Source organism: Microtus pennsylvanicus, chromosome 7, assembly GCF_037038515.1.
Source record: "Microtus pennsylvanicus isolate mMicPen1 chromosome 7, mMicPen1.hap1, whole genome shotgun sequence".
Lineage (NCBI taxonomy): Eukaryota > Metazoa > Chordata > Mammalia > Rodentia > Cricetidae > Microtus > Microtus pennsylvanicus.
The window spans coordinates 95,826,613-95,850,938 of NC_134585.1; the positions used below are offsets into that span (position 1 = coordinate 95,826,613).

Consider the following 24,326-nt stretch of genomic DNA (forward strand, 5'->3'; position numbering starts at 1 on the left):
CATGGCAAACAATTTGTCCATTGAGCCATTTCCCTAGCACCTCTCTCTTCAGTATATTAATAGATCTATGGAGCTAATTTTGTACAGAAACTATTACATATTTTTTCCTCTTAGCACTTGAGCAAATCTGCAGTTCATAAAGTGTCATAGTCGTAATAGAGAAATGTTCTAAAATTAATTATACTGTTTCTGTGCACTATAGTGCATTCTCCGTTTTAAACATCAATTTAATTCCTGACGTAAATTATGAACATTATTTTTGGCCAGTAACCTTTACATATATTTGAATTGAATTTTAAAAATAGTTTAAGCTCTTAATAGTATGCAGGACAAAGAGAAAGGGTAAGATACATCTTTGTATGAGCCAGTTTATAAAGCAAGCCATTTGTATTAGTACTCATGTTTTAGACTTCAAATAAGTGAACATATTTTGGGTTCCTTGAAAAGGTTAAGGTACATGTTACTGTCAGAACACTGGTTGAATTTGTTCTCAGTGAGTAGCAGTACTTTAATGTGTTGAAACTTTAGAATTGTATCATCAAATAAGTTCATAGATTCATAAGACTATGTCATATGACTCACTTGATTATTTCATTTATGTCATTGTTATAATAAAGTAATAGGCTCAAACTGTATTAAAAAGAAGGACCCTCTCATTTTACAGATGAAGTTATATCAAAATCAGAAAAATACATAGCAGATTTGGAATTATAACTCAAGTAATTTTGTTTAATGTCTTTATATTACTGTGTTATTAATGGGTGATTCTCCCACTTGATGCTCAGTAGTCATTGTTTGGGATATCTCCATTTCAAGAGATTTAATTCTGTATATTCTAATGTTTATTTTACAGCCATTTTTAGACATAGTTTTATATATTTTCAAGTTAACAAGTGCAATTGGAGCTCAGGTGAGTCCACTTTGATTCTTTCATGTTTGGATGCATTTTTTGCACATGTACACACACACAACACACACACACGACATACACTCACACATGGAGGTCACAGGACTACTTGTAGGAGTTTTATATTCTCCTTCCACTATGTAGGGTTCCAGGGATTAAGCTCAGCCTTGGCAAAAAGTGTCTTTACCCACTGAGAAATATTGCTACTCCTGCAATATGCAGTACTGTGATCATTGTGAAGGTCTAAGAAAAAAAATTAACCTTGAGGACATCTTCACATTCTTCCTAATATGACCTGCTGTAAAATAATACTACAATGGAGGCTTTAAAAAGTGTCCTAATTGGGCTTTTTAATGTCTATTAAATTACTTAAATCGTTTTTTGGCAATACTAAGTAGAAATACTTAAACACACACTACATACATTGAATGCACATGTACTTATTGTTCTAAAGTAATGTCTAAAGAGAGATTTGGCAACAAATACTTTTAATAAAAAGTTAGAATAAGATCAGCAATATGCTTAGAATGAAATATTCATTTCAGGAGTGTTTCATAATGATAAATTATTGACTAGTCAGTCCATGAGCCTTTTCCTCTTGTCTCTGATATTTGTGATGACAAGAATCTTTCTTTCTGAGTTTCATTGATGTCTAACTTGAATAATTATTAATATTTATTATATATTTATAATAAACCATATAACTGTTGATTTTATGTCCCTATGTATATGTGTCTTTACATTCATTTTGTGGTTAATTTATAATTTGCTTTCCTGTTATTTGAATTTTCTGTTTTTCTCTTTACTACCCTGTGATTCTTTACATGACTGCATCATCACAAGAGTGAACAGTCCTAATGTTTCTAATCTCTATACTGCAATTTATATTTCTTGTATTTTTTCACACCAATATGTACAAATCTGCATTAGCATTTTAGAATTACAGTTAGCACCTCTGCTCTTGAAGTGCATTGAATCAGTCAGGAACAATTTTGAAAACTGTGCATATGTTCATATACAGTGTACTAGCCACAAAAGGCAAGTCAGGTCCTGCAGAAGGGAAATTAGCAATGGCTAAGGAAGTAGTTGTTCAGGCAATTATAACGCATTGAGAAATATCCACTAGTGGAAGTTTCAGGGAAGTGTTTAGTGCCTGGAAGAATTGGAGCTGACATTTAACTGTTTTGATACTTAGATGTTAAGCTTATCAAATGTAAAAATAGCCCCACTGGGTTGCATGTTCAGGAAAACAGTTTTGATTGGGGCAAATTTGATCTGAACATAAGAGATATATAGGAAGTAAGGGTGGTTTGGGAACTGGTTACAGCTTCCTGTGATGGTCAGTTGACTGTGAAGTCATTTATGGAGTTGTAAAGGGCCTCATCAACCTAGTGCATGAATCCCAATATGGACAAGTCTGCAGAACTCATATGTGGGCTGCCCATGAATGCTTCAGCATTGCCAGGGCATACATTTCAAAATTCATTCAAAGTATTGAAGGCTAAAACTTAGTGTACAAGCAGGGAGAGGCTGTTTAAGGAATTGTACTCGAGGCCCCTGTAGCTGTTGGGATTGGCACATATTTGGCAATAATATCTTCTACCCTAAAAGTGATGGGCCTAGCTATAAATCTAGGATGAGACGAGAGCTGAGGAGGGAACCTAGGGAATAATAACATTCAGGTAGACTATGAAAACGAGCTCTGAGAATTCCTGTAGACTTGAGAGCATTAAGATGGTTGCAGTGGAAGAGTGCTAGATGAAAGTCTCGAGAGAGGATTACGTGAACAGTTGTTCTGGAGGGGAGCTACAGGAGTTGTGGTGGATGATAGTATTAGGCAGATCGAGACTAGCATTCCATTTCCCAGAAAGAAAAATAAAGGCTCAGCTTCTCTCAGAGTCTGTTACTTACAGGCGTTCTACATGTGGATTTTATTACCGTGCTCTTGAGCTTTGTACATCGTTCTCTTTCATTAACCATAGGGACCAGCAAGCATGATGGCCTACTTGCTTGTTTCTGGGCTATTCCTAACTCGACTGAGAAGACCCATCGGCAAGATGACAATAACAGAGCAGAAGTATGAAGGAGAGTATAGATACGTTAATTCTCGACTTATCACAAATAGGTAAGGGAAAACCATAATGGAAATTTCTTCTTGTGGATATTGATGTCATTTATATTGACTTAAAAGTCTAACAATACAGTTACTAAAACTGTAGTTTTTACTTATTTTGAAAATAAGCATTATGAAGAACATTAGTCTTATAAAGTAGAATCCTGCATGTTTCAGGTACTCTTTCTGTTAGCTGTGTAGTTAGTTTCCTTGATTTACCTCTTCATATCTTCTGTCTATTGATTTTCTATGAATTCACTTTAAAATTTAGTCATAATATATAGTTCAAGTTTGTTTGTATTTATTCAAGGAAACTTGTGCTTTAACTTATAGACATTTTAAAGTTGTGACTGTTTTGCAGTACTTGGTAATTGTGTTTTCAGATGTGATTTGTGGGGAGAAGGGGTGCTAGGAATTGAGCTGCAGGGTCTCTTGAATGCAGGCAGGTACCCTTACATTGAGGTAATGCCCTTAGACCTCTGGACAGTTTTGAGATCTAAAGTAGGAAGAAGAAAAAAAAATGTAGGCATTGAAGCCATCTATAATAGTTTCAAGATCTACCCTTTCTACTTATCAACTCTTTCTATATTACATAATTTTAGCAAGTTATTCATAGCTTCACTTTCTTGTAGATAGATAATGAAGTTGTTAGGAGGATTAACTACATATATGTTTTTGGCTTAGGTTTTGATCAGGATCTAGGATGCTCTATAAATTTTCTTGTATCCATCTGCCAACTTGAATTTTGAAGGTCCTAGTATTTATGTAATACTATGTAGGTTACTGTACAAGAAATTACAGAATTACTTAGGAGATTTTTTTCTTAATAGTTCCTCTTCCAGCCAGATGGTGGTGTTGCACACTTTTAATCCCAGCACTCAGGAGGCAGAGGCAGGTGGTTCTCTATGAGTTGGAAGCCATCTTAGTCTACCGAGCAAGTTCCAGGACAGCCAGAGCTGTTACACAGAGAAACCCTGTCTCAAACAGAACAGAACAAAGCAAAACAAACAGAAAAATCAAACACTCAAAAAAAAATTGTGTCCTCTTCCCTTGCTTCCTTGTTAAAATCATATTAATTTTATATGGTGGAGTTTCATTCTCTAGGGAGGCAGGGGAATAATGGGTACAATTAGTAAAATTGTTTACAGGATGCTTTTACTAGAAAACAAGCATGCTCCCATAGTAGAGACATTGTCTATGTTCTTAGGACAGAGCAGTTGAGGGTACGTACAGTAGGATTGGAGTTATGACTCTTGCTGGTTATTCTCTTGCTTTTTCCTGCCTTGCATACCACCCTGACTTAGGTAGGGTTTCTATTGATGTGAAGAGATACCATGATCATGGCAGCTCTTATAAAGGAAAACATTTAATTGGGGCTGGATTACAGAAATTTAATTAGTTATTGTCATGGCAGAAAGCATGGTGGCATGCAGGCATACATGGTGCTGGAGGGGTAGCTGAGACTTCTACATCTGGATCCGCAGGCAGCAAGAAGCAACTGACTGAGTCACTCTGCCTGGTTTGAGCTTCTGAGACCTCAAAGCCCACCCCCTAGTGATGCACTTTCTCATACAAAGCCGTACCTACTCCAATAAGGTCAAACCTCCTAATTGTCCCACTCCCCATGGACCTCTAGGGGCCATTTCTATTCAATCCACCACATACCCCTTCCCAATAGCTTAACTCTTGTGGTCACAGAATGGCAAAAGCAGCCCCAGGCTTCACTGCCAGAAATGAAAAGGAGAAACGGCTTCTTATTTCTTTAGAAGATTCTTCTCTCTTCCTTCCCTTCCTCTTCCCTCTTCTGTTTTTCCATCACCTTATTTTTTCATTGATCTTATTTTCTCTCTTTTTCTTACCATGTAACCCAGGCTGGCTTTGAACTTCCAATTATCCTGCCTTAGTGTCCTGAATATTGAGGTTTTAGGTGTGCACCTTGATTAGACCGTGTGCATAGACTGTGTAAGCAGGTGCATAACAATGTGGAGGTCTCAGTTCTCTCTTGCCACCCTGAGTTCAAAGATAGCAGTCAGGTTGTCAGCCCGCATGCAAGTGCTGCCTAGCTATCTCACCAGCCTGCACATACATTCTCTGTGTGTCATTTGAGCTTCCAGGTAGATAGTTACTTTCTGGTGCTGTAAGAAGTACCTTGTGGGGCCCTGGAGAGATGGCTCTGTGATTAAGAGCACCTGTTACTTTTCCAGAGAATCTGGTTTGATTCCCAGCACCCACATGGTGTAACTCCAGAAGTTATTTGCTTGGGCAGTTTACATCATATTTATGGGATAGAAAAACTATAAACTTTAGTTTAGACACAAGTGATAATTTTAGCTGCTGAACTCTACTGATTCTGTGACTTTAAAGAATGTGCCTAATTACATTGAGCCTTTCTTCACCTCTAAGTTGCTAGCTTCTAAAGACATTATCTAATTACACTGAGCCTTTTTCCCTCTGTATGGAACTGGTTTTTCCTGCTGAAGATGTTCGTGACCCCTGTGGACCCATTCACACTCTCGGGAACAGTGTGGTGCAAGACTAGGAACAGCTTTGGTGCGCTAGCCCCGAGGGCACTGCCGCAGTCAGGACTTGGCTCTTCTGTTTTTCCCAGGCAGCATATCAAAATACCACTACTTGTATTTTTCTGTTATTTTTGACCTTTCTCTAGTTCAGGTTTTCAATTTAACTTGTGGTCTGTAATGTCTGTCCCAGTCTAATCTTTCCTTATATTAAAGTGTCTTCCTCTTCTGCCTCAGTTACAGTTAGTGAGCGTTTGCTCACTGCATCTTTAATGTCAGGTTACACACAGGTTACAGTTCAGTCTGTGATCCAGTCAGCTGTGTGCTCATATATTCCTGAAGCTTTCCTAGGAACTGATCTCAAGGACAGGCCTTGGCTTTGGCTGAAGCCAGATATTCTCTTAGTGACAAGATGTCCATTTATCTTTATTTTTACTTGGTTTATTATTATTGAGCAGGGGGCCTGCTACAGTGTTTTCTTGGAGGTCAGAAGATAGTTTTATGGAGCTTGTTCTCTCCTTCTGCCTGTATGTAGGTTTGGGGGATTAAACTCAGGTTGGCGGACTTGTAGAGCAAACATTTTACCTCCTGGGACATTACACTGGACCAAGATGTCCATACAACTATAAATGTCCACTCATTGAACACTGCATTTTAGTTTACACTTCAGGGTGAGAGAACATTTGCATTAATTGCTTATTACTTTCTTTAATAGTGAAGAAATTGCCTTTTACAATGGGAATAAACAAGAAAAGCGGACAATCCACTCAGTCTTCCAAAAACTGGTAAGAAAAACACGTTGAGGGTCACCAGATAGTGGTGGGTCATACCTTTAATCCAGCACTTTAATCCAGGCAAGTCTCTGAGTTTGAGACCAGTCTGGTCTATAGATTGAGTTCCAGGACAGTCAGGACTATACAGAGAAATCCCGCCTCGAAAAACCAGATGAAACAAAACAAAACACTTGAGGCTCACATGGTTTTTTCTGTGCATTTACATATGTATAAATACATAGTTAAAGATATATTTCAAGTAGCAAGTCTTTATGCTGTGTTTTAAAATAAAAATCAGTTTTAAAACAGTTATATTAACATTAGATTCTCCATTTATAAAATGGGTTGATTTACTAAAATAGTCTTGTGCAATTTTGCAGTAGTTGCTAAAGAAGTCTCATGGATAGTTAAGTTACTGACTCCCACAGATTAGTAGAGAATATTTGATAGAGCAGGGGTCGGCAACCTTTTTCTGTGAAGGACAAAATAGTGTGTATATATTTTGTTTCCTTCCCATATAGGCTCTGTTGGGACTGTAATACATGTGTGAGTGACTCTGGCTGTGCTAATAAAACGTGGTTTAAACACAAGTGACCTTTGATTTGGAATAGAAAGACTTTTTTAAAACAGCTTTTCTTTATTTGCTGCTTGGCAATTTTGAATTCGAATAGTTTTACTCACTCAGAAGATATTAAGTACCAAGTCAGGTCTTGGTGGGTGCCGTCACTAGGTGCTAATGATAATCATGGGGTAAGCATGGCAGATGAAATCCTGCCTTTGGGGGGGGGGGAGCTAATATTTCAATGGAAAATTGTGATATTAATTACATAATTTACAAATACTAAAAAGTTGTCTTAGGTTCTTTCAAAAATTGGATTTTTACCATTTAACATAACTTGAGTTTTTAGAGTGCTCACCAATAAGAGTGTCTACAGCTCCTTTCTATAAGACTTGTCCACACACCAACTTTTCACTCGCTTCTCTCAGTCTGGGGGTTTTCAGCCCAAACACTAAGACCGTATTACAGCTTTATTTTCTCTGACAATTTTAAATGGCTCTTCAGCCTTCCTTTTTGCTTTGGTGACTGATGAGTTTGGGTATATGTGCCTAGCAGTGTGGCAAACAGTGTTCTACTTTACGTGTGTACATTGTTGTTAAGTAGTCAGTGTTGTTCCGTTTGATGGGCTGTGTGGAACCTGCTTTCTTCTCAGTGTGCACTCATTGTGGGTGTATAACAGTGAGGATTCCTTCATATTCACTGCCTGTTTGTGAATTAATTGTGCTTCATCTTTAGGAAAAATTAGTTTTCTGTAAAAGAAAAAATACATTTTTCTTTTGTTTTCTGTCAGGTGGAACACCTACATAATTTCATTTTCTTTCGGTTTTCTATGGGTTTCATTGATAGCATCATTGCCAAATGTAAGTATGTTTTAAAAGAGATGGTGTGGCAAGATTTGTGGGAAAAGGGAAATAATGATACTTAAGATCTTAACTGTTTTGTTCCAGATATTGCCACTGTCGTCGGGTACCTGGTTGTCAGCCGTCCTTTCCTAGATCTGTCACACCCTCGACATCTCCACAGCACACACTCCGAGCTTCTGGAGGTAAGGTAGTGATCTAATGAAGTGAAATTCAGAATTAAGGCTGTGTTTTTAATTTAGAAATGTGAGAAAACCTATACATTTTCTTTTTAAGGATTACTACCAAAGTGGAAGAATGCTCTTGAGAATGTCTCAAGCTCTGGGTCGTATAGTTTTGGCCGGGCGTGAAATGACTAGATTGGCTGGGTAAGATCTGTAATAATGAGCAATTGCGTAGAATAAATTTTTAAATATATATTGTTCTTATGGTTCTGATACCCAGTTAAGATTTAAGATGAGGGAGCGACTGACCTTTCCTCCTCTAGGAAGTTAGTTTTGGTAGAAAATTAAGGAGGGCCTCTCTGTCAGTGAACTTCTCACGCTTCCTGACGACAGCTGTTTTGAGTCTTAACTAGGATATTGTTGTGTTTTCTGTGTTCACAGACACTGGTCTTGGGTGAGTTGGGAAATGATAATTCTTGCTAGCCCTTTTGTTTGGAAATTTAAGCTAGAGCAGAAGTTTTACATTTAAGCAGGTTTTTTCTCGTCTATAGATTTTTACCTCTAAGGTTTATACCAACCAATTAGCTAAATAAATGGAGGTTGCTTTAATGGAATTAAGCAATTGCCATGTAGATATATTACCCAATACAAAACTGTCTTAGATCACGGGATGGGATTAAACACCTCAGAAGCTGAAATAGAAGGCAGAAACCTCAAACAATACCAGGGTGTGAAAAGTACCACAGACTTTGGATTGCCTAAGGAAATTTACTGCCCTGAGGTCTTTCATAGGCCTGTGTCTGTTACTGTGTTCTCTCTGCTGTCAAAACTGCTACGGTCTTCATAACAAGACACAGCCAGCACTGTGAAGACTCATTCTTGAGAAGCTGCCGTGGGTTGCACTCATTAGCGACTTCCTCAGATTTTGTATAAGTTTATGCGTGCCAGCTTTTCTTGTGGGGCATTAAGAGTGATTGGCATATTAAAAACATCATATTTAATGCACACAAAATTTATGAATATAAGAATAAGTATGCTTATATGAAACTATCAACACCAAGAGAGCCTGTCTCCTCCCAAGGCTTCCTTTTGGGATTTTTTGCTTGTTATTTACACCAAATAAATAAATACTTCCCTTTGCTTCTCTGATAAGAAAACTTCTCTTTGACCTTCATTGACTTTCTTATATTTCCCAACTTCTTGCCACTGGATTGATTTCTAGTGTCCCATGATTTCAATCATATATTAAGAATTCTTCAACTTTTTCCTTCTTCAGAATATGAGAGCAGAAGTAGCCTCAGTTTCCCCATTTATAGAGAAGCAGTATGCATCTGTGTATCCTTCCTATTGGAGAAAGTATTGTCTGTGACAGCAAGTCACTCCAGCAGCTCAGGACACAGCCTCCTGTGACTGCAGAGTGAACTGACAAAAATGCTTGATAGAGGGATCCGTGAAGCCTCTCCCCTGACTTTCCTGTTCTTTCTCATTTACTGAAGCAAAATAGGGCGTGTGTGTTTATTTTTTGTATTTTATGCCAATGAGACTTCTTTTGTGTCCTTTAACCTAAGTTACAATTTTAGACATTTGTTCAGTTTATATAAAAGATGTAGTAATAGCCTGGACTTTTGATTATGGTTTCTGTTAAATTTAGTTTTACGGCTCGGATTACAGAATTAATGCAAGTACTAAAGGATTTAAACCATGGCAAATATGAACGCACAATGGTGTCACAACAGGAAAAGGGTAAATATAAACATCATAGTTTGCAGTCACAGTTTTAAGGTTTTCCTAATATATGATGTTTTAATAATTGTTTTCCATTTAAGGTACGGAAGGAGCACAAGTTAGTCCCTTGATACCTGGTGCTGGAGAAATCATCAATGCAGACAACATTATAAAGTATGTACAGAAAAGGCTGTGCTGTGCTGTATGCCTTTGTTACACTTCATGGCAACCTTTTTCTTCAGCTTGTAGTTACATGTGTCATTTAAAATGGACTCTTTAAAATTTTTAAATAACTTTGGGATATCACTGACATAAAGCTATATATGTTTAAGGTATATAATTTGATGTTTTGATACTACATACATACTATAATAATGTCCATATTCCAACAAATTATTGTATCTCTTGTCTCTTCATCTGAATGTGTGTATGTATATGCCATTTAATGTGTGTAGAGCATATTTTTAGCTGTTGTCCCTTTGCTGCTGGGTAGACCTCTAGAACTTACTCATCTTCCTTCATGGCCAAAGCTTTTATTATACTTTTTGAATGACACCACTTCCATGTCCCCTTCGCTCAGCCCCTAGCAATGACTACTACATTCTCTTCTATGAATTTAATGATTTAGATTCTACATATAAGTTATATATGAACTACACTTCTTTTTCCGTCTTACTTTGCTTACCATGATGTTCTCTACCATCAAAAATGACTGATTGAGTTCTTTAAAAATACGTCGTGGTTGTGAGGAATGTGAAATGGATTTTTCCTTGTCCATCTGTGTACCATGTTTGTGCAGGCACATGTGAAGCAGAAAAAGGCATTGAATCCCCTAGAACTGGAGTTACAAGTGGTTGTGAGCCACCTGATATGGTTTCTGGGAACCAAACTTGGGCCCTCTGCAAGAAAACCAAGTGCTCTTAACCATGGAGCCATCTCTTTAGCCCCCCAGATTTAGTTTTTTTTTTTAAAGGCTGAATAATACTCCTTTTGTGTGAGTGTATGCTTACACATATGATGTATTCTTTATCCTTTTATCACTTGAAAGACATTAAGGGAGTTTCCCCTGTTAGTTTATTGAATAAATACTGCAGGGCATATGGGAGCACAGATGCCACTCTGACAAGTATTTCATTTCCTCTGGAGTAGGGTTTTCTCTCTGAAGCAGAGAATTTATAGCAGCTGAATTTTTATTTTTATTTTTTTAAGGATCCCCATACTGTTTTCCTCCCGTTGCTGTTTAATTAGATTCTTATCAGCAGTGGCTAAGGATTCCTTTCCTCTGCACCTTGCCACGATGTCCTTGGTGATAACTGTCCTCCTTGGCAAGGTGATAGTCACTGCAACTTTGATTTACATTTCTCTGGTGGATAGAGAGCTTGAGAACCTTTTAGTTGCATTTTGTCTTCTGAGTGTATTCTTTTCTGAAGCGTCTGAGTGGTCTTTTGTTGTGTTGGGTTATTTCTATTTAGGGTATTGAGTCCCTTGCTAGTTTTTAATTTCCTTTTTTTATTAATGCCGTTTTCAGGTTTGATCATGTACCTTTAGCAACACCAAATGGAGACATCTTGATCCGAGATCTTAGTTTTGAAGTAAGTTTTTAAATGTTCATGTGAGAGTTAAAATTGTCTTCAAAATATAAACTGAAAGTTTGAATATTGAAATTAACTTTTAACGTTTGAGTTGTCTTTATAAACCCATACGATTACATTTGAAACCAACTCTTTGAACCATCTAGAAAGCCCAGTTTTCCTAAAATTCACTGAACTTTAAAACCTCAGGGAGCTGGCCAGTGGTGGCGCACGCCTTTAATCCCAGCACTCGGGAGGCAGAGGCAGGCGGATCTCTGTGAGTTCGAGGCCAGCCTGGTCTGCAAGAGCTAGTTCCGGGATAGGAACCAAAAGCTACTTAGAAACCCTGTCTCGAAAAAACAACAACAACAAAAAAAACCAAAAAAACCCAAAACCTCAGGGATTACTACCATATCAAATTTGTTTGGTTGGAGAGAGATGGCCAGCGGTTAGAACTTAAGCTCTCACAGGGGAACCAGCTTTTGTTCCCAGCACCCATGCGTCAGTGACAACTGACTCTAGCTCCAAATCTAGGAGATCTGACAACCTCTGCTGGTCTTTGCAGGCTCCTGCACACCATGGTACTCATGAACTTATGCAGGCATGCACGTAACGCAAGTGAAAAAATGATCTTTAAAATTTTTTGTAAATAAAGCCCATGACAAAAGATGCATCTAATTTTGCAGGTGCAGGTGATGACTCAGCTGTAGCTTGTATTTAATTTTAACTAGCTTGATTTAAATAGCCATATGTGACACTATTGGACAGTCCTGCTCTAGAACACGTTGCCTCTGTCTACCCATTGTGCTTATGTATTTATATGTGTTTAATGTAAAGATTGTTTTTTAGCTGCTTTCACTGAAATGTTTTCCAGTAGCTTATAAAATAGGAATATTGTTAGGTTTGTTTTAATTACTATCTTAAGTAATTCTTCAGTTTTCTGCTCTTAATAATTTATATTTACTAAATATATTTACTGTCCTAAGTAACTAAGAGAACTAGAGAATGTTAGTTATGCACAGTGAGTATTGTATCATTATCATACTTTAAAGCCAGGAGCTATAACAGGAGGTAGAAACTGGACTGTGGTTGGTAAATATTGACAGGCCTAGGGTGAAAAGCACTTCTCTCAGTCACAGGGTGCTGCCTTTTAAGGCAGCTGCTCTCCTTGCTGCCAACCAGCCCTGAGCTCCACTCAGTCTGTGCTCACTGCTGCTTGCTTTTCTTTTAGTTTCATTGGCCAAGTCTTTCTGAGTCCCTAGATTTCCCAGATTTGCCATAGGAAATCTTTTTTCCCCTCTATAGACGTGTTCCTGACTCACCTGGTATCTGCCTTTGGCCCCTGTTTCTCTTTCATGGGAAACTGACTTCCTGTCCTCTTGGTCTGCTGTTAAGAATACCCTCTCTGCCTCTTTCTGACTTACCTCTAGGTTAGATTTGGCATTTTCTTGTTTGTCTTCCTAGGGTTGTCCTTAACATGCAGTTTCTTTATGGAACAAGCATCCTTTAATTCCTTTTAATTTCCAGTTAGTAGTGCCCATGTGGCTCACTTTTGAAAATCAGGATTCCTTTCTTTTAGAAAGCCCTCATAAGGCAGACTCGGCCATCAGAAAGCACACATTTCCTACTTGCTTGCATGTTGTGTTACACTATATCTAAACAAATGGGCTTTCTGTAGGCTAAGATTTTACCCTCATCCTTTATGAGCTCTCAGTACAGGCATAGTCTATTCCCTTTTAAGATGAATGGTGTTCACTGTGTGCACAGACTGCATTCTGTTTGCCCCTTCATCTGCTTGGCCCTTTCCACCTTTTGACTACTTTGAATAATGCTGATATTGTCTATTTTATCACAGTAGGAGGCTTCAGTTGGCTTGTGCTGTGTTTTAGGATTTGCTGACTAGACCCACTCTTCCTACCTCTTTCCCCTCTGAGTGAGTTCTGCTGTTGTCTTTGCTGTCTTCCCCACAGAACCAGTCTTTGTCCTGTGAGGCGAGGCTCATTCCTGTCCTCACGCCTACTTGCTGGGAGTGGACAGGAGTGCTTTTCTCATGATAAGCTCCTAACACATCTCTGGAAGTTTTCCCGGTTGTCACTTGCAGTGAGGTGTACTTTGACCTCTGTGGCTTTTCTCCACAGTACTTAGTCTGTAGGATACAATTTAACTTATTTATTATATATATTCTTGCTGACACAGAAGTTATGCACAGTGTTATCTAAAAGAGCAAAAGAAAAGATAACCTACATATCTAATTATTGGGGAATTTCTAATAAATTATAGTACATTCTCAGTATGTACTTTAGTCATTAAAAGAATGGGCAAAAGTGTCATAAATACAGTGACCTGGAATAATATTTGTGACATACTGTTAAGTAAATTTAGACCTCTAAGTAAAAGAATCTGCTCTGCAGTGCAGTTGAAAATGTTAATTAATATGAATATACAAAATGATTATTTTCAAGAATGCTCAGATTTTTTTAAGCTTTTAAATTTTGCATTCTGAGACTACATTGGACAATCTAAATCAATAATGGTTTTTAAGTGAGAAAAAAAGGAAACTTAGTAAAAATTGAAAGTAAGCAGAAGTAAAAGGATTTTCCCTGCATTGCTCCATAGTTGTGCTGACACCACATTTACAGGTGAAATTATTTGATAATAATTAGCAAAGGCCTCTTCAACTCTAAGGAAATATACATGTTTCTTTTAGTTAATTAGTTAATTCAAAGTCTTAATTGTCTTTCAGGTTAGATCTGGAGCCAATGTTCTCATTTGTGGGCCAAATGGATGTGGAAAGAGTTCCCTCTTCCGTGTTCTTGGTGAAGTATGTACAAACTGGTCTCCAGAGCTTGCGTCTTACTTTGTAGTGCTCTTGGGTTATGAATTTCACAGGCATTTCTGTCTTCTCTTTACGTTTATAGTTATGGCCTCTTTTTGGAGGGCGTCTTACTAAACCTGAGAGAGGAAAGTTATTTTATGTTCCTCAGGTAAGACTTTAAGCTATTTTGTAGCTTTTAAGATGTTTTGGTTTAATATTTTAAAATGTACATTTAATGACTCTTGCTGTGTCATTATGACTACTAACTAGCGACCCTATATGACCCTGGGAACACTGAGAGACCAAGTGATCTATCCAGACGGAAAAGAGGATCAGAAGAAGAAGGGGATATCTGACCAGGTAAGGGGGGGATTACATCCTACACTCACCGAGCATGCCCCACTCAGATTCTTTGTCATTTTAAACATCAGATAGTGTGGCCTCTGAAGCCTTCTAAACCATTGTCACAACTTTCCAGGCAGTGGCAAGAAGATAGCTGCTTTGCTTAAGTATTATGCATGGCTGTGTGATATTGTTACGCCTTTAAGCTGTCAGACATTGTGTCAAGGGCAGTATGGCTAGAGACTGACAGCTCAGGTCAGCTTTGTGCCATTTTTTTCTGAAGAGACCTAGCATTCCAAGTGGTTGGCCATGGAGTTTCTGAGCTAGTCTGAAAAATAAGGTGAGACAGGACAGCTTCTAATAATCAACTTCTATTTTTTTTTTTTTGGTCTTTTATCTTTGTATAAAGGTGCTGAAAGAGTACTTGGATAATGTGCAGTTAGGTCATATTCTTGAACGGGAAGGAGGCTGGGACAGTGTTCAGGACTGGATGGATGTACTCAGCGGAGGAGAGAAACAAAGGATGGCGGTCAGTATCCTCTGGACTGATAACAAATACTTGCTAGAGTCACTGTTAGAACCCATAGTTTGACCAATCTTAGCACAGGGTTTTGTCTTACTCAGCAGCTATTAAAGTATTAGTTTAAATTGTAAATAAAAGCTCTAGGAAATGTTTAACTTCATATAAATTGGGGATCTGAAAACGTCTTGTTCTGTGAAAGGGGAAGCTATAGATCTGTTTACGTCCTACCAGTTCATCTCTGTAGAAGTCCAGGAGGACACTTTCTAGACATGGACCCTGGAGGACAATTAGATAGTGTTTCATCTCCTCCAGACCGTTCTCGCTCAACAGCTGGAAGGGAGCACTAGAAACATTAGTTCTTCATTCTGCCCTTTGTTCTTTTGTCCCTTCACTTTTACATACAACTTTGTTTCCCCGCTCACTAACCTACTCTAAAGTTATTTAGAATTGTAAAACTTTCCTATTACAAAGAAGAATCGGAAAGACACTATTTGATTTTATATATAACAAAGTTATCTTGGAAAAAACAGATTTTCCTCCTACTTCCCAGCACTTACTCTTCCAGTATACTATCCCCCCGTATTTTCCAAGCTCCCAAGTAATAGCCCATTAAGCTCTGAGCAACAAATGGCTTTTCTAGCTCCAAGTTCCAAATATTTCCACTGTCCTTCCAAAAGACAACATGGTCAGTTCCACTGTAGCAAAACCCTACTGTACAATTTCTGCCCCAGTTTGCTTTTGGTTGTTATAAACACATGGCCGAAAACAATCTGGAGAAGAAACTTTATTTTAGCTTACATGTTACACTTCATTGTGTAGTGAAATCAGGGTAGGGACTCATGGTAGGAGCTTGAAGCAGAAACCACAAATGCATGCTGCTTACTGCTTGCTCAAGGATGGTACAGCCCCCGTGTAGGGTCTACCTACATCGGTTAGTAATCAAGAAAATAGGCTAGAGAGGTGGCTTAGTAGTTAAGAGTAGGTTTGATGCCTAGTACTTACATGACAGCTCACAACTCTCGGTGACTCCAGAGGTCTACATCAGATGTCTTGCACATTTACTTTTTCAGACAGTCTTTCATTGAATTTGGAGTTCTTCAGTTGGCTAGGCTGACTAGCCAGTAAAGCCACAGGGTCTGTTTTTCTGCCTTCCAGCTCTGGATTACAGGTGGATGGCACCATGCCCAGGTTTTTTTTTTTTTAACGTGGGTGCTGGGGATTTGAACTCAGGTCCTCGTGCTTGCATAACTGTCACTTTACCCACTGAGCCATCTTCCCAGTCTCAATCTTTAGTTTTCTTACATACTACTTTACCTCTCCTCAAAAGAACTCATTTTATACTTGGAAAAGAGAGACTATTATTAAGCTAATTTTTTATTGCTTAGTAGATGATAGTCAATACGCCAAACAGATTACAAAGGCTAACACATTATATTTTTAAAACAGCCCTATGAGGTAATCACTGACTATCCCAATCACCTGGGAAACTGCACGTCAGTGGTTTAGGGCTTGCCAGGCAGACAGTTGGTGTTAGAACTGGTGAAAGGGGCTGATCACGCTCAGCTCAGGCAGTATGATGGTTTGAATATTTGCTTTACAATTTCCTTGTTTTGTGGCGACATATAGCCGACAGCAGCATGGATGGAGATAGACACATGCATACACGCGTGTGCATGATTAGAAAAGAGAAAGGCACTTGTGAAAGGCAATTAATGAACTATATCTCTGTGATTGTGTCTGTTTGCTGCTTCCCGTTCCTCACTTCATGCTCATGGGTATAAACCCCCCAAAATCAGCTTGCTTTAGTCAACTCCTTGATATGTATTTGAATGGAGCAGCAGTGTAAATGTTGGGTATATTGTAGTGGTTTAATCATGATTTCTACTTCAGTGTTTCTCACAGCTCAGGCAAACACACAAAGAAAGATAAAGTCAAGTGTGCCATATATAGACTGTTGCAGTTCCATAAGGCGTCCACTTGGATTGAGAGAGTGACATTGAGCAGCCACTTGAAAGATGCCTGGACGAGAGTCAGGCTTTGGTACTAAAGAAAGACTAAGCTTGATGTGACAGCACAGGCATGTCTCAGCATGCTGGAGGCAGAGGCAGGAGAATTGCCATGAAGTTAGGCCAGCCTAGACTACATAGTGAGTAATGACCCACCAGAGGCACAGAATGAGAGCCTCTGTCAAACAGAAACAACACAGCAACAAAACTGGAAGGAAAGAAAGCAAAGAGTGACATGCAGAGTCCAAGGCTTAGGACACCATACTTAGGAGGAAAGAAGAGAAAGGATAGTGACATGTGAAGCTAACTAGTGTTGAACAATTGGGAAAAGACAGCCCTGGCTGGGATATCTAGATCAGAGCAGGCAGGAGAAAGACTCTGCAGGACCTTGGAGATGAGAGAGGGGAAACCATGGAGAAGGTGTAGTCAGTGGGTTCTTTGGTTTACATGTGATAGGTTCTCCCTAGTTTCACAGAGAGTGAAGGAAAGCAGAGAGGGAGCTGGAGGTTGTATAATCCGGCAGAAGTGAGTGTTCTCTGGGATAAGGGCATGGCAGAGACAGGAACGGCAAGTGGACTTTAAACTCTGAAATAGAGGGTGCCTGAGAGGGAGGGAGGGTTAAAGCAGGGTCAGGAAGATTCAACTTCTAGCTCTGAGGGAGAAGAAAGAGGACCTGGGATTTAATTCTAGGACCCCAGATACACATGCTTAATGGCCAAGTGGGAAAGCACGGGAAGGAATGAGACCGCAGCAGAAGGGGAGGACTCCCAGTGGCTTCACTCCTACTCTCAAGAAGGGAGTGGTCTGAATAGAATGCTTCACAGGAGATAGTTGATTGGGCTTAGGAACATGCCGCTTGGTTTTGCAACATGGTGATCTCTGTTGGGGACAAGTGACAAATTAGAATAACTGTCCAAGATGGGGACAGACCATTTCCAGAAATATATTTGGAATATAATTAAGGAAAAATATTTCACATTTCTGCTAATGGAAGAACTATTAAGGATTAATGCTCCTAAGTCCATTTACAAGATCAGCAGAAGCTTTCAAAAACTGCACTCCCGGGACCAACAATGGAGCCTTGGCAGGTACTATAAGATGATTGGTGGGAACTCTAACAGGTGCCATTACTTAAATAACGTCTAAGTCATCTATAATCTGAATTTTAAGGTTTTGTTAAAACACAAAACTGGTTTGTCTAAGTGAACTTTTATTATTTTAAAACTCAATCTCATCTCACACCAGTTTTTTTCTCTTAGCAGTAAATATTTCCCACACACTGTATTTCTCCCTTTGTTTAAGATGATAGTGAAAACAATTTGTCTTATTTATATTATTTTTATCTCTAGGAGTGGTGGTGCTTTTTTAGTTAGAATAATTTTCATATTTAGTTTTTTAAGACTCCAAAAAGTATATTTAGCTGAAGTAAATTTATTTTTCCTTATTAGTTTTATTTTTAGGCCTGCTCTATTTACACAGACTATTTCCTTTTCTGCTTTAGATGGCAAGATTGTTTTATCATAAACCCCAGTTTGCCATTCTGGATGAGTGCACAAGCGCGGTTAGTGTGGATGTGGAAGACTACATTTACAGCCACTGTCGGAAGGTAAGTGTCGTGCCACGGGTGCTTCACTGCGTAAGTCTGTACCAAAGGAGATTCCAAGCAACGAGATTGTTGCCAGAAGGCAATGCCCTGTATTGCCTTTAAACTGAGTACAAGGAGCCGGGCGGTGGTGGCGCAGGCCTTTAATCCCAGAAATCGGGAGGCAGAGGCAGGCGGATCTCTGTGAGTTCAAGGCCAGCCTGGTCTACAGGAGCTAGTTCCAGGACAGGAACCAAAAGCTACGGAGAAATCCTGTCTCGAAAAAAAAAAAAAAACCTGAGTACAAGGAATTATCAATGCATTCTAAATACAACTGTAGATATGAACAGAATATAAGGAATTATCCATACATTCTAAATATCTCTCTTTAGCAATTTCTTAGACATGGAGAGTGTTTAAGTATATCTATATCCACCTGTGACTTCATTACTTACTCTCAGACTTAAAAGAATTCCTGTCTTTCCTTTGTCCCATCACTTTACCTATATATCACTTTTAAATCAAGAAAAATCAGTAGTAACCTTTTGGCAGTCTAAAAGTTTTTCATTTTTGTGTGTTTATGTGTTGGTGGCATACGTACCTATGTTTGGGTGTGTTTGCATGTGTGGTGGTGTGCATGCATAGGGTGCATGTGGGGGAGACAGACTGATTTTTGCTATCCTTAATTGCACTTCGCTTCCTTCACTGGCAGGGTTTCCTGCTGTACCTGGAGTGTGTGGATTAGTTTAGCCAGCTGGCTTGCCCTGTCCCTGCATCCACGGGTGCTGTGGAGTCAAAATCTAGTCCTCGCGCTTGCATAGCGACCCTGTGTCCACTGAGTCCTCGCCCAGCCCTTTTTAGAGTAGCTTAATCCATCTAGTTTATTTTAACTGGACAGTATTTTACCAGATTTCTTTTGCTTGGCAAATATGAGGCTGGCTCTACTGCCATTATTTAAGCTTGTTCACTAGTCCTGGTGAGTTTTTGTTTTTAGGAACTGCTGCAACCGTCTGTACTCTTGTTAGATTGGAAAAATAATAATATGTTCTGTTTTAGAGATCCTGTGTAAGTAAATGAGTTACAAGAGTATTTTAACATTTTTTAATCTGTATTTGAGGCATTTACAAAAAATAAAAATAATCATGTTACACAGACACACACACACACACACACACGCACGCACACTTTCCGGCCATTTGGAAGATAGCCGTGGACCAGCAGCATCAGCACCCCTGGCTGGGAGTTAGTGAGAAGTCAGAATCTCTAGCTTTGCCACATTAACAAAATTCCCATGCGAATGCATATGAAAGGCTGAACCTGTGGTGTGATAACAAAAGGATCCTCAGTAGTCTTCTCCATAGGAAGGCTGAAACAGCTCTTTAGTGGCTTGTTTCTGATTTTTGAATCCCCTTTAGTAATTCTTATGTGGTTTTCTGTTTTCTAGGTATTAGAGATCTTTGTAGTGTTTTCATGCTTAAGACCAGACAAACTGTTTTTAAAAGGGCATTTTCCTGTCAATTTTATGTTGTTGCCTCCTATGTTTTAAGGTTGTCTAAATTTATAAAACACATTGCATTTGAGGGAAGAAAAGTCACTTGGGTTCAATGATAATTTAACATTGCCACAATAGCACTGAATACAAAGAAGCAGAAAACAAGGAAATGACTCCTTAAGTTTAGAGCCTTTAAAGCCATTTGTTCATGGATCTAGTATACGTGTGCGTGCCATGCTGCTCATGGTATAGCTCAGAGGACGGCTGTGGGAGTCCGTTCTCCTCCACCATGTCCACCTAGGAATTAGACTCAGCATTAGTGGCAAGTAAGTGTCTTTACCCACTCAGGCGTCTTGCCCGCCTGAGAATTTTTTTGCTAACTACAAAACCAGTGTTAATTTACAAAGGGAATAAAGCATCACTTAAACTCAATTTAGAATGTTTAACATTAAAGAGAACAGTGATGCTGCTTAGCCAGAACTAAGCCATGAGCATGAATTTAATTATGGAAAAGTAGCATCTGGTGTTCAGAGCTCAGCAACCAACATTGCTTTTGTGTGTTGGCTTAAGTAATTCTAATATACAGTATGTCTACTCTAATTAATGTCTAATCCAATTGCAAAATGAGGAACATAAAAATATGTCTAAATGGGCTTTTGATGCAGTTGAAATGTATGTTTAACAAAGATGATAATGTTCTTATCTTCTTATGCAGGTCCTCATGAATTTGCACATGGCAGCCAAACTTAGGACACAGTTTAAGTGATACCACTTGGTGCCAGCAGAATAATTTAGTCCTAAAGTTTCGTGGTAGAAATTATCAGGAATTTACTTAGGTTAATCTTAAAATTATTACAAAATAAAAGTAAAATTGGGGTGTGGAGAAATGACTTAGTGGTTAAGAGCACTTGCTGCTCTATATGAGGACCTGGATTCAGTTCCCAGCATCCACATGTGGCTTACAACCACCTATTCTCCAGTTCCAGATCTCCCAACCATGAGAGGTTGTGTGTTGAGGCTCTGACCTAAGGTAGTGCTTCTCACCCTGAGATATATTGGCTGGATAACTCCTAGGCTGTCCGTGCAGGGCCTGTCCTAGGCATTATACTGTTTAGCAACAATTCTGTTGTCTGTCCATCAGATGGCAGTATTGTTCTCAGTATACCAAGAAGAAAGCCTTCAGTCATAACCAAAATGTTCACCAAAGAGAGAAGGCGCCTCTCAGCTAAGAGCTATTGATCTCACTGCTCTAGGACAACTGTATCTATTGATGCTTCTCTGAAAACCTGAGTGCAGTTGGAATCCTGAAAGCTGGATCAAGACTGAACATTTTTTATAATTTTATAGCAAGCTTATTGGATAGCAATACCTGATTCAAATTTACAAAAGATATTTAAACGTTTTGTTTCAATTTTTTCAGTATTTGTACATGTTACTGTAGACACATGCAGAATTCTGTCTTAGAACCTTGTAGAAGAAATGGAATAATCAAACTTCAGAATGTGTCTGAACTCTAAGACTCATTCCAAAACAAGACTCTACAATAGGGAATTATGATCCTGCATTTGAAAGCAATGTGGCTGTAGACCATTTGTGCTATTTTTGTCCCAATTTTAACCTTTTGCATTTTCTGGGGGTGGAGGGGTTTCTTTGTGTAGCCCTGGCTGTGCTGGAACTCTCTCTGTAGATCAGACTGGCCTTAAACTTACAGAGATCCGCTTACCTCTGCCTCCCAAGTGCTGGGATTAAAGTTGTGTACCACTGCCACCTGGCTACATTTCACTATTTTTATCTTACTGTTTTTTCGTAATAAATCAAATGTAGGGGGATGTATTTTGACATTAATTCTTTTTTAATATTATTTATTTATTATGTATACAATATATCCCTGCAGGTCAGAAGAGGGCACCATATCTCATTACAGATGGTTGTGAGCCACCATGTGGTTGCTGGGAATTGAACTCAGGACCTTTGGAATAGCAGGCAATGCTCTTAACCACTGAGCCATCTCTCCAGCCCTTGACATTAATTCCTAACTGTAGCTGCTGTACATGGTATTATAGCAACTTAAATGTATGTGTAATTTGTGGCTTACTGTTACTGATATAAATGTAAACCTTTTCTTTGAATTAGGTTGGCATCACCCTCTTTACTGTTTCACACAGAAAATCCCTTTGGAAACACCATGAGGTTTGTATTTTTTTTTTCCTTTTGTGAGATGATGAGTGTTTATCTTACATAAAATGTGAGTTTTGGTAACTGATTTTGGATTTCATGGTGAATGTTACCATATAGGCGTTATACCTGAAGGCAAAGGGTGATTTTGAGTTTTATAGTATACGATAGGACTTTGTTCAATATTATTGCCATCACTTTTGAAAGCTATAATGTAAATAAACTCTAGCTCTACTAAGATTAGAGAGCAGTTCTCGAGTGTTGTAAGTGACTGGTGTGTAATAGCTACGGGTAACTGAGCTGTGTCATTATAACGCAGGTTTGACATAAGAAGAGAAAGTCTTAAAAGTTACATGGCTGGGGCTAGAGAGATTGGTCAAGGGTTAAATGCACTGACTGCTCTTCCAGAGAACCCAAGTTTAATTCCCAGCACCTACATGGCAGCTCACACCTATCTGTGGCTACAGTTTCAGGGAACCCGAAGCCCATGGCAAAAACACCAGTGCACATAAAAGTAAATAAATAAATTAATTAGTTAATTTAAAAAGTTAGATGGCAAAATTTTAGGAGCATTTTCAGTAAAGATCAGGACTATGTGGAGAGATGGCATAATGCCAACTGTGTTTGAAATGTAATAAAACAGGATCTATATACAGTCACGGAATTTACAAAGGTACTGTACTGAGGTTTGCATTGGTCCAAAAGTGCTGCATATTCTGAGGAGTGTCCATAAGGTTGGTGGGGTGGTGTTGAGAACAGACAGAGTTCTCTCCCTGGCCTCCACTTCTCTAATCTTTCCTCCTCTTTCCTTCCCTATGCTGGGATCTAGCCCTAGGCCTTGTCTTTGTTAGGCAAGAGCAGTGGTCATGTGAAGGAGGGGAACACAGAGAGCTGCTAAGAAATAGCAATACAGAAAAATAAACAGAAAAAACTAATCTTTATGAATAAAAGTTCACTAGCTGAAAACAGGAGGCTTTGTTCTGTGTCTCAGAAGGCACATGAATAGTTCTTTAGTTACTGATGCTCCCGTCTCTCCATAGTACTACCTGCATATGGACGGTAGAGGCAATTATGAATTCAAGAAGATCACAGAAGACACAGTTGAGTTCGGATCCTAGAGACCATCTCGAGAACTTCCCCTGCTTCCATGAAACAAGAATGCATTTGTTAATGCACAGTGCATTGTAAAATAAGGTTAAGCTTGTTGTTTTTTTTTTCAAAAAACAAAGCAACAAATTGACTAGATACAGGATAATTGAAATGTTAAAACACTTAATATTGTATAGGATATTGCTAATTGTGTATATGTTGGTTTAATTATTAATAATGTACTAAGAATGTCCTTATTCTTGTGGTTATAAAACCTGCCTGAATTAAATTGGGCTTAAATCAGTGTAACCTGATTCATCCTGGGATGCAAATCATTTAAAGTCAACTAATTTGACTTTTATGGCTCTATCTTTTCTTTTAATGAAGAACCCTATTTAAAACTGGGGTCATTAGCTGTTCTATTCTAACAAAGTAGTCTTGAGTTTCGTTTCTATATGCCCCATGGTAATGGGAACCAGCCAATTACAATGCATTGTTAAAATGTATCCCATCGGTACAGGATAGCATTTATTACACGGCGGCAGATTTCTTTAGCTGCTGCTTTTATACTCATTCCTCATACACGCCCTGAGGTGCATTTGACTCCAAGAGAGCCCTTTGCGTTTTCTTTAGCTAAATAATAAGTGTACCCCTCTCAGTGTCTTGGACTGAGCTTTTCTGAAGGTTCTCTGTGGTGGTGTGCAACAGTGTGTTCAGTTGTGCATACAGCTTGTGGTTACTGCACACTACACCCAGTCTTTTCAATGTGTGGGACATCCCAGCATGATCGTCCTCTGTCGAGCTCAAGGTCTTACAAGGATCTTAGATATTTGTGCAGAAGATTGGACAGGTTCATCAAAAATGTGGTTGTGTAATGGTGAATGCCGTGTGGCTGTAGAGGCACTACAGGAAGTAAGCACACTGAGCACGCAGTGCTATTGCTGTCCTCGTCTGTGGTTTTATGTTCCTAAAAATGCTAAACATTATCATGCACATGGGTGAATGACATTTCCTAGGAACTGTCTGAACAACAGCGTTTGCATCGGGATTACTGTGTTGAGAAATCATCTCTGGCTCCGAGCACCATGAATGACTGACTACATGTGTTGTTTGC

General features: G+C 38.8%; 1 protein-coding gene across 2 annotated transcripts in view; it reads left to right on the forward strand.

Annotated features, from left to right (window-relative positions):
- Abcd3 (ATP binding cassette subfamily D member 3) overlaps positions 1-23,567 on the forward strand; it is a 51,089-nt gene extending 27,522 nt beyond the window's left edge. For both annotated transcript variants that reach the window (XM_075981484.1, XM_075981483.1), the window contains exons 8-23: positions 854-910; positions 2,890-3,032; positions 6,252-6,321; positions 7,659-7,728; positions 7,816-7,913; positions 8,005-8,096; positions 9,544-9,635; positions 9,719-9,791; positions 11,146-11,209; positions 13,932-14,009; positions 14,107-14,172; positions 14,274-14,363; positions 14,755-14,874; positions 18,376-18,480; positions 22,082-22,138; positions 23,164-23,567. In XM_075981484.1, the coding sequence (XP_075837599.1) occupies positions 854-910; positions 2,890-3,032; positions 6,252-6,321; positions 7,659-7,728; positions 7,816-7,913; positions 8,005-8,096; positions 9,544-9,635; positions 9,719-9,791; positions 11,146-11,209; positions 13,932-14,009; positions 14,107-14,172; positions 14,274-14,363; positions 14,755-14,874; positions 18,376-18,480; positions 22,082-22,138; positions 23,164-23,241 (1,353 nt within the window). In that variant the 3' untranslated portion in view covers positions 23,242-23,567. The remainder of the gene's footprint in view (positions 1-853; positions 911-2,889; positions 3,033-6,251; positions 6,322-7,658; positions 7,729-7,815; positions 7,914-8,004; positions 8,097-9,543; positions 9,636-9,718; positions 9,792-11,145; positions 11,210-13,931; positions 14,010-14,106; positions 14,173-14,273; positions 14,364-14,754; positions 14,875-18,375; positions 18,481-22,081; positions 22,139-23,163) is intronic.
- Positions 23,568-24,326: the final 759 nt, after the last annotated feature.